General features: G+C 36.7%; 1 protein-coding gene across 6 annotated transcripts in view; it reads right to left on the bottom strand.

The window, feature by feature from the left end:
- Positions 1 to 15,697, bottom strand: part of SLC38A6 (solute carrier family 38 member 6) — a 74,662-nt gene that overhangs the window by 31,314 nt on the left and 27,651 nt on the right. For all 6 annotated transcript variants that reach the window (XM_049899317.1, XM_049899315.1, XM_049899316.1 and 3 more), the window contains one exon: positions 708 to 786. In XM_049899317.1, coding sequence (XP_049755274.1) covers positions 708 to 786 — 79 coding nt within the window. The remainder of the gene's footprint in view (positions 1 to 707; positions 787 to 15,697) is intronic.

The raw sequence follows: 15,697 nt of genomic DNA, 5'->3' as shown, positions 1-15,697 counted from the left end.
AAGTTCATTTTCCTCAACATTTCTTATCCTACATAGTGAAAGAAAATGCCTAATTAATTTGTTTCTTTTTGTTTTCCCCTGTAAAGTAATGAATCAATGGTCTTCAGGGCCCAGAATTATTAAAATAAGGAAAGAGAAAGGAGATATAATGAGGTTTAGCATTGCTTATAATATTATTTTAAAAATAGGAAATGAAACAATTAAGTTCCTGAAATAATTTATTTTTTATCATGCTTTATAATAAGAATCTGACACTAGTATGGTTTTAACTGTCACATTTTTCTCCACTATGATTTGCTGAGGAGTGAGAACAGTATTATCTATTCCCCTCCTTTGTTTAAGACCTTTACAGTCAGTACTTTCAGCCTTTCCCCATCCCCAATATTCCATATACCCAGAAATTTCTCCTTGACTCTTCCCCGAGACCTGCCTTATACTCCTATTAACCTATTTTGACACTTCCCCCACCTCCCAGCAGAGTACAAGGACTGCACATGACATTTCTGATCATTCACAGCACAGTGCTTCGTACACAATCGGTAATCAATAAATGCTGCTGAATGTTTCCTTTGCTATTAGTATCACCCCTCCTAATTTGTAAGTGTCTTGAGGGCAGGGACTACATTTGTTTTACTTCTTACTAGAGCTCAACAAATATTTATTGAATTAATAAATGAACGGACACAGCGTAAAATATTGTTTCTTACCCACTATAGTCTCCAGCTAAAAATTCTGAAAAAGCAGCAGGAAGCTCTGTTCTAATAATTAGGAGATAAGATGACATTGCTGCAAAAAGAATAAAAACAGGTCCTATTAGAACTCTATACTTCATCATGTTAAGAATAATCTATCCAGGGACACAGATGTCCATTAAGGCTATGACAACATGTGGAAAATTCATACTTTGTTGAGAAGAATAATTGGTAAGTTCATTAATGATTTTGTTTACATTGCAAGTCCAAAGCAAACTATTTAGGAAAGAGAAAGGGTCTTGATTTTAGGACTTTTATAAATGAAATTTGATTTGAAGTTTTACAAAAACTCTCTTATGTTATCACCTCTGTCCAATGCACTACAGGTTAGTTTAGCAACAACTGACACAGAAATTTTATAGCTAATAACTTTGATTATTTGTTCTTTCTTCCTAGAGACAGGCCTCCCCTAGAAGTTTTGCTCCCTCTTGCTCCCTTTCTCTTCCTCTCTTTGCTACTCCCGCACATTATAAACACTGTTGTAAGAATACAACAGAATCTATAACTACTAAAATTTAAAATCATTCTCTAAATCAGATTAGAGAAGATTCAATGGAAACCATTAAGCACATTAAAGAGTTAAAATTTCCAGCTTTTATTCCATTTTATTAACAGGGCTCATCTGTATTATGCAATCAGAATCTGAATCTCGCATTATATCCCATGTTGTATTGACAGCAGCCAAGAAATAACTAGCTTTTATAGCATTTTAATAACGATCCTATTTCCGATGTAGCTATGAAAAAAACAAATTCTATAAACCTCTGTCATACAGCAGGAAATGTTTTAATATAGTTACAGAATACAGAGCCCATTTATATGTAAATACTTGAGTTTAAACTTATTGCATAAGTATATAAAAACTCAGATGATTCGGAGTCAGAACTTGAGTTTAATGGAGTAAGAGTCTCTCTCCCCTGCGAGATATTATGTTGAAATAGAAAAGAAAAGCCAACACGAAAATGTTGATGATGAATAAACAGTGTTCTCTGTGTGTACATTTACTTTATTACTTATTTATATTTCAGGAAACATTATACCTTCTCCTTGGACCTACAAAATTAAGAACACAAATGAATGCCAAGTCTGAATGGCAAAAATCTGGGGAAAAATTGATTAAAAGCGTCAAACAGTTTAAGAAGAACCAACATATTTGAAAGTAGCTAAACTTCACCATGATTATTCCAGTACTGTTGTGACTACTTAACACTGCCGAAAAAAGGATACTCACCACAATCCTCACCCCCGCCCAAAGGGGATTCTTAAAATGGATGCTTATATTTTAGGAAAAGTTAAAGCTTGTACAAAAGAAAAACGAGTAACAGGTTTCTGGATTTTAGACAATTCGTTAAATATATTTCCAAAGTTTAAAATGCTCGAAGATACTTAATTTCATGCATTTAAAAACATAATTTCACAAATAGCAAACCAACATCTTATTTTGCGATTTTATTTCAAAAAAGTTTAAAAATACTGGTTATACAAATAATATCATAAAGTATACCACTGAATTAGTAGTAGAAGTCAAAGGGAAGAATTATAGTTCATAAGTACATTTGTATGAAGACAGACAACACCCCCCCCCCACACACACATACATGTACCTGTATAAACACTTAACAACCAAGATGTAGGAGCCTCCATTTGTGTTTTCTTTATGGAAATTTAAAGTAATTATTTTGTTTAAGTTGAATCATGTTTACACTGAATCTGAACATCAGATAAGATGCAGGAACCATGGAGATGCCACTGACAGAGAAGCTTAGTAGAAATGCCATGAACTACCTGAAATTTCCCATCTCTACTGAAAACCCTTAATTAATGCACAGTCACATTGCTGCTTCATGACAGGGTCTACCAGGAGGTTTTCAACATTCCTTTAGCTTTGGTATCTCAGCAATCATTTAAACCACTGGTTACTTTTATCCTGGAAACCCTTGTGGTGTTGTGGTTAAGAGCCACGGCTGCTTGAATCCACGAGCTGCTCCCTGGAAATTCCATGGGGCAGTTCTAGTCTGTCTAGGGGTAGCTATGAGTCGGAATGAGCTTGACGGCAACGGGTTTGGTGGCAAAGTAAAATGTCGAATAGTTAAATAGATAATCACTTCTCTGAAATGAAAAAATACATATATTTTTCAGTTTATGGCTATATTATTTCTTCCCCCCCAGTAAAAGTATAGCTACCGATTAAAACCTATTGAGACATTTCTACAAACTCTTTTAATTGTGGGGTATTACAATTGATTATATGTGAAAAGGTGTTCTATATTGTTCATATTCTCAGAAGGAAAAATGTTATCAATTTAGCACAGAACAGAAGGAATGTTTAGCTTAACCTCCTCCACTCAAGGATTTGAAGTCTCTGTTTGTACCACTTTATCTATTCCAAACAACTATACACATATGGTGTGACAATGAGAATCATGAATTGAATTTTCTGAAACCAGCCTAGAGCTACTTAAATATACCTTGTGAGAAAAAAAAAAAAAAAAAACCTAAAGTACCTTGAAAACAAGGAATGCAGACTTCCTACACAATGAAATTTATTATCTGCCCAGCAGTATTTCTTGCTTGGATTAATCCAACACCACATGAGTTTCTAAAATTTCAGACATTTATCTCTTTCAGTAATTTTCTATTATTTCTTTTGGCTCTTTAGTTGTAAAAAGCATCAATGAATATGAGATCATATTTCTTTCTAATACACAATCTGTCATTCTTCCCAGAATTTCTATTAGCCCCTGGCTAATCATTTGATCGCTTTTATCCTCTGTCGTAGCCTTAACTCTGGTTTTCAAATGGGAGTCCTGTTTCACTAGATTTCAATCTATAGAATCATGTACACTGCAAGAAATATGCACTTACCAAACATATGTTTCTCTCTCTCTCAAAAAAAACCCTCAGCATACTAGATACAAATATTATAGAACATGCAAAATATTGCTTCCTTCTTAGAGAATGCTAGTTTATGTTTTAAAAGCTACAAAAACTTAGAGCTCTCTTTAGGGAAAAAAAACCATTAAATAAGTAAAACAAAGGAAGAAACCACCCTATTCACTGTTTAAATTATTTTTCTTAAGTGTAAGTAATTTTTTGTGCAAGGACTGCCACCTTAACATATAAACAGAAAGGAAACAAAAAAAGATCACCAAACATACATTGCTAGGAAACACGTCTTAATTAGATTCATATAAAAAGAAAAATCAGCTCAATAAAATAAACTGGAAAAGTATTATATCAGAGGACAGCTCAAATTGCCATTACTTTTAACCAAAATGTTCATTAGACCAAATAGCTACCCACCACACCTTTTGTCTCATATCTTCCATTAATGGCATAAGGAAGTGTTTAATTTAAAGACTAATTTCAGAGACAGGTCATAAGCAAGAATTTGTAAATGATTTTTGCTGACACTGAAACAGACTCCTAATACAAGACATACCATGTTGTACTCTAAATTAATAGCTGTAACAGGGTCATCTATAAGAGCCATGGTTATAGTTAAGTGGTTCTGGCTTCCACATCACCAAAGCCAGTATTAGTGCTAGAAGGTGTTCCTTGAGGACAGACAGGTATTCAACCATCACAAATCATTTAGTTCCATCACACTGTCTAAATAGGCATTCTTTTCTCTTTCACTTTAAACACAACTAATACCAAAACGAAACCAAACCCGTTGCCACCGAGTTGATTCCAACTCATAGCAACCCTATAGGACAGAGTAGAGAGTAGAACTGCCCCATAGGGTCTCCAAAAACTGGCTGGTGGATTCATACGTCCTCCCGACCTTTTGGTTAGCAGCCGAGCTCTAAGCCATTGTACCACCAGAGCTACAAACATAATAGAACTCATTTAATAGAAACTACCCTGGAAGGGAATAAAGAATCTGTCAACATAATCGAAACACAAAATTTGAAAGTATTCTTTTAAAGACCACATGGAGAAACACCTGTCATATAAGAAATGAGTAAAATAGGGTAAAATTTGATTAGGTAATACCAAGTAGAAAAGTATTCATATTGGTTGTTCCTAATCATAAGGAGAAACACATGAGTTTGTAGCATGAGTGTTGAGGGGAGAGATGTTAAAAACAGTGAAAAGGGAGAAGGGCTCTGTGGGAGCAGAACATAAGAACAGCTAACATTTTTGTGTTTTGGACGCTTACTTTTATGCTTGGCAGTATTCTAAGTGATTTACAAGTATTTCCTCATTTAATTTTCACAACAAACCTGAGTGGTAGATATTATTGTTATTTATGTTAGACAGGAAGAAATGGAGGTAGAAAGAAATAACTCATCCAAGACTACACAGCTAGTGGTGACAGAAATGGCCAGTCTGGCTTGAGAAACTTGCACCATTAACTGATACACTATGGTAAATTTTTAGAAGCAAAGTGGAGAAAGGAAAGAAAAATAAGAAAAGTCAATCCAAAGGACCACTCCCAGAATTACTGCATTTTCTTTTCTCATTAACCTTTAAACAACAAACTTTTCTGAATGCCAAGTTTAACAGCTTGGTTACAAGAGAATAAAGAATTTCTGTAACACAGAACGTTAGTTAGAAGCTTTAAAAGTGCTAATAATTTTCATTTCACCTTGAGATGTATTTTTATTTGTATTTTATTTCAGTTTTGTAGCTGGTTTGGTGAACTGATTAGTACAAGGTTCCTCAGAGGAGCTGAGGACTTTTACGATAGAGCTATACTACCTCTACTGCTTTGATTGATTCTGCTACATCTTCAGCTATGATTGTAGTTCTGAAGAGAATGTTTCCTATTCGTACATCTCTGAGATATTAACACTATGCTGAAAGCTAAAATATAAAAACCAAAAACAATCTCTCTTCCCACAAACCATGTACTTTTATGAACTACTTTTTTTCCCTGACTATGAAAATGCTTCCAAATTTGTCATTCAACAAGCACACAACCTTAATAAAAAAAAAAAAGACAAAGTCTTAATTAGAAGTTGGGCCTAAGAAATCATAAGTTTACAAAGGTAATTATCCTTTTTGTTAGACACTTAAAATACATGTATGGAGACAGAATTACTTACAGCTATTTTAAAAACAGAATTACAGAGGTGGGAACAAGAATGGCAGAGTAGTCAGATGCTTCCTATAGTCTCTCTTACAACAAAGACCCAAAAAACAAGTGAATCGATTATATACGAAAACCTATAAGCCCTGAACACCAAAGACAAAGTTGAGGAGTCAGACTGAGAGACAGGTGGAGGGAGAGACAGTTCAGAAGCAGCAAGGATTTGCCAGACCTGACCTGGCCAGCACCCTGCTGTAGTGCACGGGAACACCAGGAGAAACTGAGCAGGATCAAAAAAACCCTACCCGCTCTGGGAAGTACATCTCTCCCATTCATCTGCTCCCTCCCTCCTCTGCTCCAGTCCCAGTCCAGCTTCAGCTGATTGCCGAGCCTCCGAGCCATTCTCCTGGCTTTGGAGAGGGAACAAATCAACACACAAATAACAAACAGGAAAAAACAATATGCTAGCTCCCCTAAATTGGTACCTCAGGGCAGGTACAGCCCCTTTGCCTAGGCACAGGCATAAGGCATAGGCACCGACTTTGAACGCCTTTCACCCCTGCATAGACCTGTGTGGGCCGATTTCAACAGGGTAGGCCTTCATTAGCATAATATAACACGGTACATACCTGAAGCCTATTTTCAACTGTATCAGCTAAGGTGGAGTGGCAGATTCGTGCTATTTGTCACCACCTTACCCATTAAGTAGGGTCCTCACCTACCCACATCAGGGGCCTGAGGACTGGTGGTTCCACCCACTCTACCTGGCCATCGAAGACAGGGGTCTGAAAATACGTGGTGCCTCCCAGTCCTTACAGCCAACCTCACTGGGTTCCCAAAGTTTGGTTGCAAAACTCACCCACCTATGCACTCTAGGGAACAGCGACACGCCTTCCACCCAGGCACTTAGAGGCAGCCGTCAATCCCTACCTGCTCAGCACATAACCCTCTACTACAACCAGATATCTGTGCCTGCTCCAATCACCCCTGCGTAGGCCTGCCCATCTAGGACTGTAGGTGAGAGCCTGCACCACACACTCAGTGACTGACAACCTGGACACCTGAGCTGAATCCACACAAGAAAAGTAAATGGACTCCTAGGCTCACAAACCTACCAGCAGCTCTAACCACCTGGTCACAGGATGCGAGAACCTCAAAGATGCCAAAAATCCAAGTAGCTCACATGACCAGCCTATTTGGGCATATCAAAACAAGAACAAGAAGCTAGGACACAGTAAGCAAACATAAAATAAATAAACATAATAACTTATTGATGGTTTGGAGACAGCAGTCAATATTAAATCACATAAAGAAGCAGACCATGATGGCTTCAGCAAGCGACCAAAGCAAAGAACCAGAAAACCTCTTGGAGGAAGAGAAGGTCTTGGAATTACTCAACGTAGAATTCAAAAGATTAATATACAGAGCTCTTCAAGAGATAGGTAAGGAGATCAGGCAAAACACAGACCAAGCTAAGGAACACACAGTGAAAGCAACAGAGGAACTAAAGAAGGTTATTAAAGAGCATAAGGATGTATTTAACAGGCTGCAAGAATCCATACAGAGACAGCAAAGAGAAATCCAAAAGATTAATAATAAAATTTCAGAATTAGACAACTCAATGGAAAGCCATAGGAGCAGAATTGGAGCAATGGAAGTAAAAATCAATGAGACTGAAGATAAAGCACTTGACACCAATTTACTTGAAGAAAAATCAGATAAAAGGCTTAAAAAAAATGAAGAAACCCTAAGAATTATGTGGGATTATATCAAGAGGAATAACCTATGAGTGATTGGAGTACCAGAACACGAGGGGATAACAGAAACTACAGAGAGAATCACTGAAGATTTGCTGGCAGAAAATTCCCTGATATCGTGAAAAATGAGAAGATACTGATCCAAAAAGGTCAATGAACCTCACACAGGATAGATCCCAAAAGGAAGTCACCAAGACATTTAATCAAACTTGCCAAAACCAAAGACAAAGAGAGACTTTTAAGAGTGGCTAGGGATAAACGAAAAGTCATTTACAAAGAACAGTCAATAAGACTAAGCTCTGACTACTCAGCAGAAACCATGCCGGCAAGAAGGCAATGGGATGACATATATAGAGCCTTGAAGGAAAACAATTGCCAGCCAAGAATTATATATTCAGTAAAACTGTCTCTCAAATATGGCAAAATTAGAACATTTTCTGATAAACAGAGGTTAAGAGAATTTGTGAAAACTAAACCAAAATTACAAGAAATGCTAAAGGGAGTCCTCTGGCTAGAGAATCAGTAGTATCAGGTAACAACCCAAGACTAGAACACAGGACAGAATAACCAGATATCAACCCAGATAGGGAAGTAACAAAAATAAGTAAAAGCTAAAACACTGAAAATAGAGACATCAATATGTAAAAGACAACAACAGTAAAACAAGACAGAGGACTAAGTAATGTAGTCATAGAGCTTTCATATGGACAGGAAGTCAAGGTGATATCAAGAAATAAAAGATTGGTTTCAACGTAGAAAAATAGATGTAAATTTTAAGGAAAGAACAGTCCTACATGTCAAAATAAAGAAAAACATAAATACTCAGCAAATATAAAATCAACAACGAAAAAGATGAAAATAGATTAAGAAAAACAACAGCACAGAAAATTTAGTGGAACAAAGAAACTATCAACAACACACATACACAAAAAATACATCAAAATGGCAGCACTAAACTCATGCCTATCAATAATTACGCTGAAAGTAAGTGGATTAAATGTACCAATAAAGAGAGAGAGTGGAAGAATTGATAAAAAAAACACAATCCGTCTATATGCTGCCTACAAGAGACACACCTTAGACTCAAAACCACAAACTAAAACTTAAAGGATTGAAAAAAATATATCAAGCAAACAACAATCAAAAAAGAGCAGGAGTGGCAATATTAATCTCTGACAAAACAGACTTTAAAGCAAAAGCCACCATAAAGAATAAGGAAGGACACTATTTAATGATTAAAGGGTCAATAAACCAGAAGGACATAACCATAATAAATATTTATGCATGCAATGACAGGACTCCAAAACACATAAAACAAACTCTAACAACATTGAAAAGAGAAACAGACAGCTCCACAACAATAGTACGAGGTTTCAACAGGCCACTTTCAATGAAGGATAGAACATCCAGAAAGAAGCACAATAAAGACATGGAAGATCTAAATGCCACGATCAACCAACTTGATCTCACAGACATATACAGAACATTCCATCCATCACAGACATACACAGAACAGACCAAATATTAGGTCACAAAGGAAGCCTAACAGAATCCAAAACATTGAAATATTATAAAACATCTTTTCTGACCATATGCCATAAAAGTAGATATCAATAACAGAAAAAGCAAGGAAAAAAATCAAATACATGGAAACTGAACAACACCTTGCTCAAAAACTACTGGGTTACAGAAGAAATCAAGGATGGAATAAAGAAATTCGCAGAATCAAATGAGAATGAAAACACTTCCCACTAGAACCTTTGAGACACAGCAAAAGCAGTGCTTGGAAGTCAATTTATAGCAATAAACACATACATCCAAAAAGAAGAAAGGGCCCAGATCAAAACATTAACCCTACAACTTGAACAAATAGAAAAAGAACAGCAAAAGAAGCCCTCGGGCACCAGAAGAAAGGAAATAATAAAAATTAAAGCAGAAATAAATGAAATAGAGAACAGAAGAACAATTGAAAGAGTTAACAAGAGCAAAAAAGGTGGCTCTCTGAAAAGATCAACAAAATTGATAAGCCACTGGCCAAACTGATAAAAGAAAAACAGGAGAGGAAGCAAATAACCCAAATAAGAAATGAGATGGCCGATAACACAACAGACCCAAATGAAATTAAAAGAACCATGAGAGAATATTATGAAAAATTGTACTCCAACAAATTTGAAAACTTAGAGGAAATGGGCAAATTTCTAGAAACACACCACCTACCTAAACTAACACAAACAGAGGTAGAACAACTAAATAAACCTAAAACAAAAGGAGAGACCGAAGAGGTAATTTAAAAAAACTCCCATTAAAAAAAAAAGTCCTGACCCTGACAACTTCGCTGGAGAATTCTACCAAACTTTCAGAGAAGAGTTAACACCACTACTAATAAAGGTGTTTTAGAGCATAGAAAAGGATGGGATATTCCCCAACTCATTCTATGAAGCCAGCATAACTCATACCAAAACCAGGTAAAGACATCACACACACAAAAAAGGAAAATTACAAACCAATATCCCTTATGAACATAGACGTAAAAATCCCCAACAAAATTCTAGCCAATAGAACTTAACAATATTTCAAAAAAAAATAATTCACCATGACCAAGTGGGATTCGTACCAGGTATGCAGGGAAGGTTCAACACTAGAAAAACAATCAATGTAATCCATCACATAAAACAAAAGACAAGAACCACATGATCTTATCAATTATATGGAAAAACAGCATTTGACAAAGTCCGATGGCCATTCATGATAAAAACTCTCAGCAAAATAGGAACGGAAGGGGAAATCCTCAACATAATAAAGGGCATTTACCCTGGTCTTTTTTTTTTTTTACCCTGGTGGCATAGTGGTTAAGTGCTACAGCTGCTAACCAAAGGGTCAGCAGTAGAAATCCGCCAGGCGCTCCTTGGAAACTCTATGGGGCAGTTCTACTCTGTCCTATAGGGTCGCTATGAGTTGGAATTGACTCGACGGCAATGGGTTTCGTTTTTTTTTTTTTGGTACACAGAGCCAACAGCCAACATCATCCTAAACAGAGAGAGTCTAAAACCATTCCCCTTGAGAATGGGAGCCAGACAAGGATGCCCTTTATTACCACTCTTATTCAACACTGTGCTGGAGGTCCCAGCCATAGTAATAAGGCAAGAAAAAGAAATAAAGAGCATCCAAATTGGTAAGGAAGAAGTAAAAGTACCCCTATTTGCAGATGATATGATCTTATACAGAGAAAGTCCTAAAGAACCCACGAGAAAACTAGAATACAGGATTTCAGCAAAGTATCAGGATACAAAGTATCAAGATAAACATACAAATTCCTCTACACCAACAAAGAGAACTTCAAAGAAGAAATAACTAAATCAATACCATTTACAATAGCCCCCGAGAAGATAAAATACTTAGGAATAAATTTAACCAGAGATGTAAAGAAAACTACAGGACACTACTGCAAGAAATCAAAAGAGACTTACATAAGTGGAAAAACATACCTTGCTCTTGGATAGGAAGACTCAACATTGTGAAAATGTCAATTTTACCCAAAGCAAATCTACAGATACAATGCAGTACCAATCCAAATTCCAAAGACATTTTTTAACAAGACTGAGAAACAAATCACCAACTTCACATGGAAAGGGAAGAGGCCTTAAATAAAGCAAGCATTACTGAAAAAGAACAAAGTGGGAGGCCTCACACTACCTGATTTTAGAACCTATTATACCAGCACCATAGTCAAAACAGCCTGGTACTGGTACAACAACAGATACATAGACCAATGGAGAAGAATTGAGAATCCAGATGTAAATTCATCCACCTATGAGCAGCTGATATTTGACAGAGGCCCAAAGTCTGTTAAATGGGGAAAAGACAGTCTCTTTAACAAATGGTGCTGGCATAGATGGATATCCACCTGCAAAAACATGAAACAAGACCCACACCTTACACCATGTACAAAAATTAACTTCAAAATGAATCAAAGACCTAAATATAAAACCTAAAACAATAAAGGTCATGGAAGAAAATATAGGGACAATGCTAGGAGCCCTAATCATGGCATAAACAAAACACAGTCCATAACTATCAATGCACAAACACCAGAAGAGAAACTAGATAACTGGGAGCTCCTAAAAATCAAACACTTATGCTCATCAAAAGACTTCACCAAAAGAGTAAAAAGACAACCTACAGACAGGGAAAAAATTTTGGCTATGACATATCTGATCCAGGTCTGTTCTCTAAGATCTGCAAAATACTGCCAAACCTCAATAACAAAAATACAAATAATCCAATTAAAAAATGGGCAAAGGATATAAACAGGCACTTCACCAAAGAGGACATTCAGGTGGCTAACAGATACATGAGGAAATGCTCAGGATCATTAGTCATTAGAAAAATGCAAATCAAAACTATAATGAGATACCATCTCACCCCAACAATGCTAGCATTAATCCAAGAAATATAAAATAATAAATGTTGGAGAGGTTGTGGAGAGACTGGAACATTTATACACTGCTGGTAGGAATGTAAAATGGTACAACCACTTTAGAAATCAATTTGTTGCTTCCTTAAAAAAACTATAAATAGAAGTACCATATGATCGAGCAATCCCACTCCTTGGAATATATCCTAGAGAACTAAGAACCATCACACGAATAGATGTATGCACACCCATGTTCACTGCAGCACTGTTCACAACAGCAAAAAGATGGAGACAACATAGGTGCCCACCAACAGACAAATGGATAAACAAATTACGGTATATACACACAATGAAATAATACACAACTATAAAGAACCATGATGAATCCACGAAACATCTCACGACTTGGATGAATCTGGAAGGCATTATGCTGAATGAAATTAGTCAGTCACAAACGGACAAATATTGTATGAGACCACTATTACGAGAACTCAAGAAAAGGTTTAAACATAGCAGCTTATTAAGAAGATGTTCTGCATCCCACTTTGGTGAGTGGTGTCTGGAGTCTTAAAAGCTTGTGAGTAGCCTTCTAAGATGCATCAATTGGTCCCAACTCACCTGGAGCAAAGGAGAATGAAGAACACCAAAGACACAAGGAAAATATTAGCCCAAGAGACAAAAGGGCCACATAAACCAGAGACTCCATCAGCCTAAGACCCAAAGAACTAGATTGTACCCAGCTACAACCAATGACCACCCTGAAAGGGAACACAACAGCATCCCTGATAGAGCAGGAGAAAAGTGCGGCGCAGAACTCAAGTTCATGTTAAGAGACCAGACTTAATGACCTGAGACTAGAGGAACTCCCAGAAACATGACCCCTGGACTCCCTGTTAACCCAGAACTAAAACCATTCCTGAAGCCAATTCCTCAAAGATGAGACTGAACTATAAAATAGTTCAAGTAGATACACGAAACTAAATGGGCAGGTCCTGTCTGAAGGCAGAATGAGAAGGCAGAAAGGGAGAGGAGCTGGATGAATGGACATAGGAAACCCACGGTCGAAAAAGGGAGTGTGCTGCTACATTATAGGAATTGCAACTAGGGTCACATAACAATACATGTATAAATTCTTGTATGAGACATTAACTTGAGCTGTAAACTTTCACCTAAAGCATAATAAAAAAATAAATAAATAACATTAAAAAAATTAAAAAAAAAGGAATTAGGTTTTCAGCAGTTAGGGAAGTTCAGCAACTTCTTAAGGATTAGTTAGCAGCCAGCCCTAACCAAACGGATGTACTATCAGAGGAAATGTAAGTTTGCCTTTCAGTCTAAGACAGCTTCAATTTTACTTAAACATGCTTTTAGTCATGAGTAGCAACTGGTTTATTCTATGCAATGGGTCTTATGAACACGCTATTCCTACTAAATGTCCAAATGCCGCTAATTCTATCCATACTCAAAATAGTACACAAATAATCTCCTTTAAAAAACAAAAAGAAACAAAACTTTTTTTTAAACCCTGAAAACAACATTATTTTCCTAATGCGTCCACAAGTTAAAATCAAAATATAAGGGGGAAGATGTTCTTCCATAGCCCTAGGGAAATATGTATCTTTGTTTTATTATTTATCAAAATCTTAATGTTGAGTAAAAAGTCTAAGTGACTATATAAAAAAAAAACCCTTTTTTATACGTTTATAATTCTAAAAATTCTATAACTAAACTTCAATAGAAATTATGAACTAAGAAATAAATTATTTTAAAACCCTTTTTAAAATGATGTTACCAGTAAATTTTGTCAAAAGAAGTACTTGAGAAAAAGTCCCTCCTTCCAAGTTTCCTGTACCCCTCCAATGCCAAAGCAGGGTTTGCGTAAGGTTCAAAAAAACTGCAGTTTGACTACAGATGAACTGACCAGCAGGTGGCGTAATAACAGCACACCTAATCAGAGTTTCCCATGAAAACAACAAAAAGTACACCTGAAAGACCTGGCACTTCCTAACCAAAGTTAAAGGAAAAGGAAAAAAGTAACCCCAATGGTTTCCAACATACCTAATATTAAATCATGGCTTTGAAACATACTGAGAATTTGAGATTTGTATAGTGGTCAACTGAAAATGATCTTATTTGTACCTTTCTGTTTATGCGATGTAGAAGCTGTGCTACCTAAGTACACAAGAGGATTGTTGGGTTTCTCTTTAAAATTTAGATTCCCAAACTGAGGTGTTAATCAAGGCTGCTAGAGTAAGGTTTGTGGGATTTGTGCCTGACTGAAAGTCTAGATCATTCTAGCAGTTTCAGGAGATTTCACTAAGACTATTAATGTTTAGGGTTCTCCTTTCACAATATGTTGTTGTTGTTGTTAGTTGGCATCAAGTCAGCTCCAACTCATGGCGACTTATGTATAATAGAATGAAATGTTGCCTGATCCTGTGCCATCTTCATAATCAGTGGTATTGTGGAGTCCACTGTTGTGGTTACTGTGTTAATTCATCTTATTGAGGGTTTCCTTCCTTTTTGCTACTCTCTACCAAACATGTACTTTTCTAGAAATTGACCTTTCCTGATGACTTGTCCAAAGTAAGCAAGCTGAAGTCTCGCCATCTTCAATTCTCATAATACGTTGTTGTTGTTGTTGTTAGGTGCCATCGAGTCGGTTCCAACTCACAGTGACCCCATGCACAACAGAACAAAACACTGCCTGGTCCTGAGCCATCCTTACAATTGTTGTTATGCTTGAGCTCATTGTTGCAGTCACTGTGTCAATCCACCTTATTGAGGGTCTTCCTCTTTTCTGCTGACCCTGTACTTTGCCAAGCATGATGTCCTTCTCCAGGGACTGATCCCTCCTGACAACATGTCCAAAGTATGTAAGACGCAGTCTCGCCATCCTTGCCTCTAAGGAGCATTCTGGCAGCACTTCTTCCAGGACAGATTTGTTTGTTCTTTTGGCAGTCCATCTGATATTCAATATTCTTCGCCAACACCACAATTCAAAGGCGTCAACTCTTCTTTGGTCTTCCTTATTCATTGTCCAGCTTTTACATGCGTATGATGTGATTGAAAATACCATGGCTTGGGTCAGGCGCACCTTAGTCTTCAGGGTGATATCTTTGCTCTTCAACACTTTGAAGAGGTCCTTTGCAGCAGATTTATCCAATGCAATGTGTCTTTTGATTTCTTGACTGCTGCTTCCATGGCTGTTGATTGTGGATCCAAGTAAAATGAAATCCTTGACAACTTCAATCTTTTCTCCGTTTATCATGATGTTGCTCATTGGTCCAGTTGTGAGGATTTTTGTTTTCTTTATGTTGAGGTGCAGTCCATACTGAAGGCTGTGGTCTTTGATCTTCATAATATGTCTTTGATCTTCATAATATGTAGCAGTGATTAAATCTTTAATCTCCTTTTAAAAACTGAAGCTTTAAAGAACCAAAGAAAGAATATGCTATCCACAGTGGTCCTTCCTATGTTATAAGAGCAAAATTAAGAGTTTTACATACTCCTAAGAGCCATTCACATTTACACATTTTGGCTGGGCAAAACATGAAACCAGAAATGTATCAATTGATGTCACTTTTATCATGTTTTTGTAAGTGTTAATAAGACCTGCCTGGCCTAAGATGATGATTTGGGGTTTACCTTTAGATTTCTAGCGATATTCTAGCCTCTCAAGTGGTCTATCACAGGAGTTCAAATGAATGTGAAACTAACTTCTTATTTTTTAAGG

The sequence above is a fragment of the Elephas maximus genome, chromosome 10, assembly GCF_024166365.1.
Source record: "Elephas maximus indicus isolate mEleMax1 chromosome 10, mEleMax1 primary haplotype, whole genome shotgun sequence".
Taxonomy (NCBI): Eukaryota; Metazoa; Chordata; class Mammalia; order Proboscidea; family Elephantidae; genus Elephas; species Elephas maximus.
The sequence above is the reverse complement of the archived record's forward strand: the minus strand, read 5'-3'. Positions and strand labels throughout refer to the sequence as shown.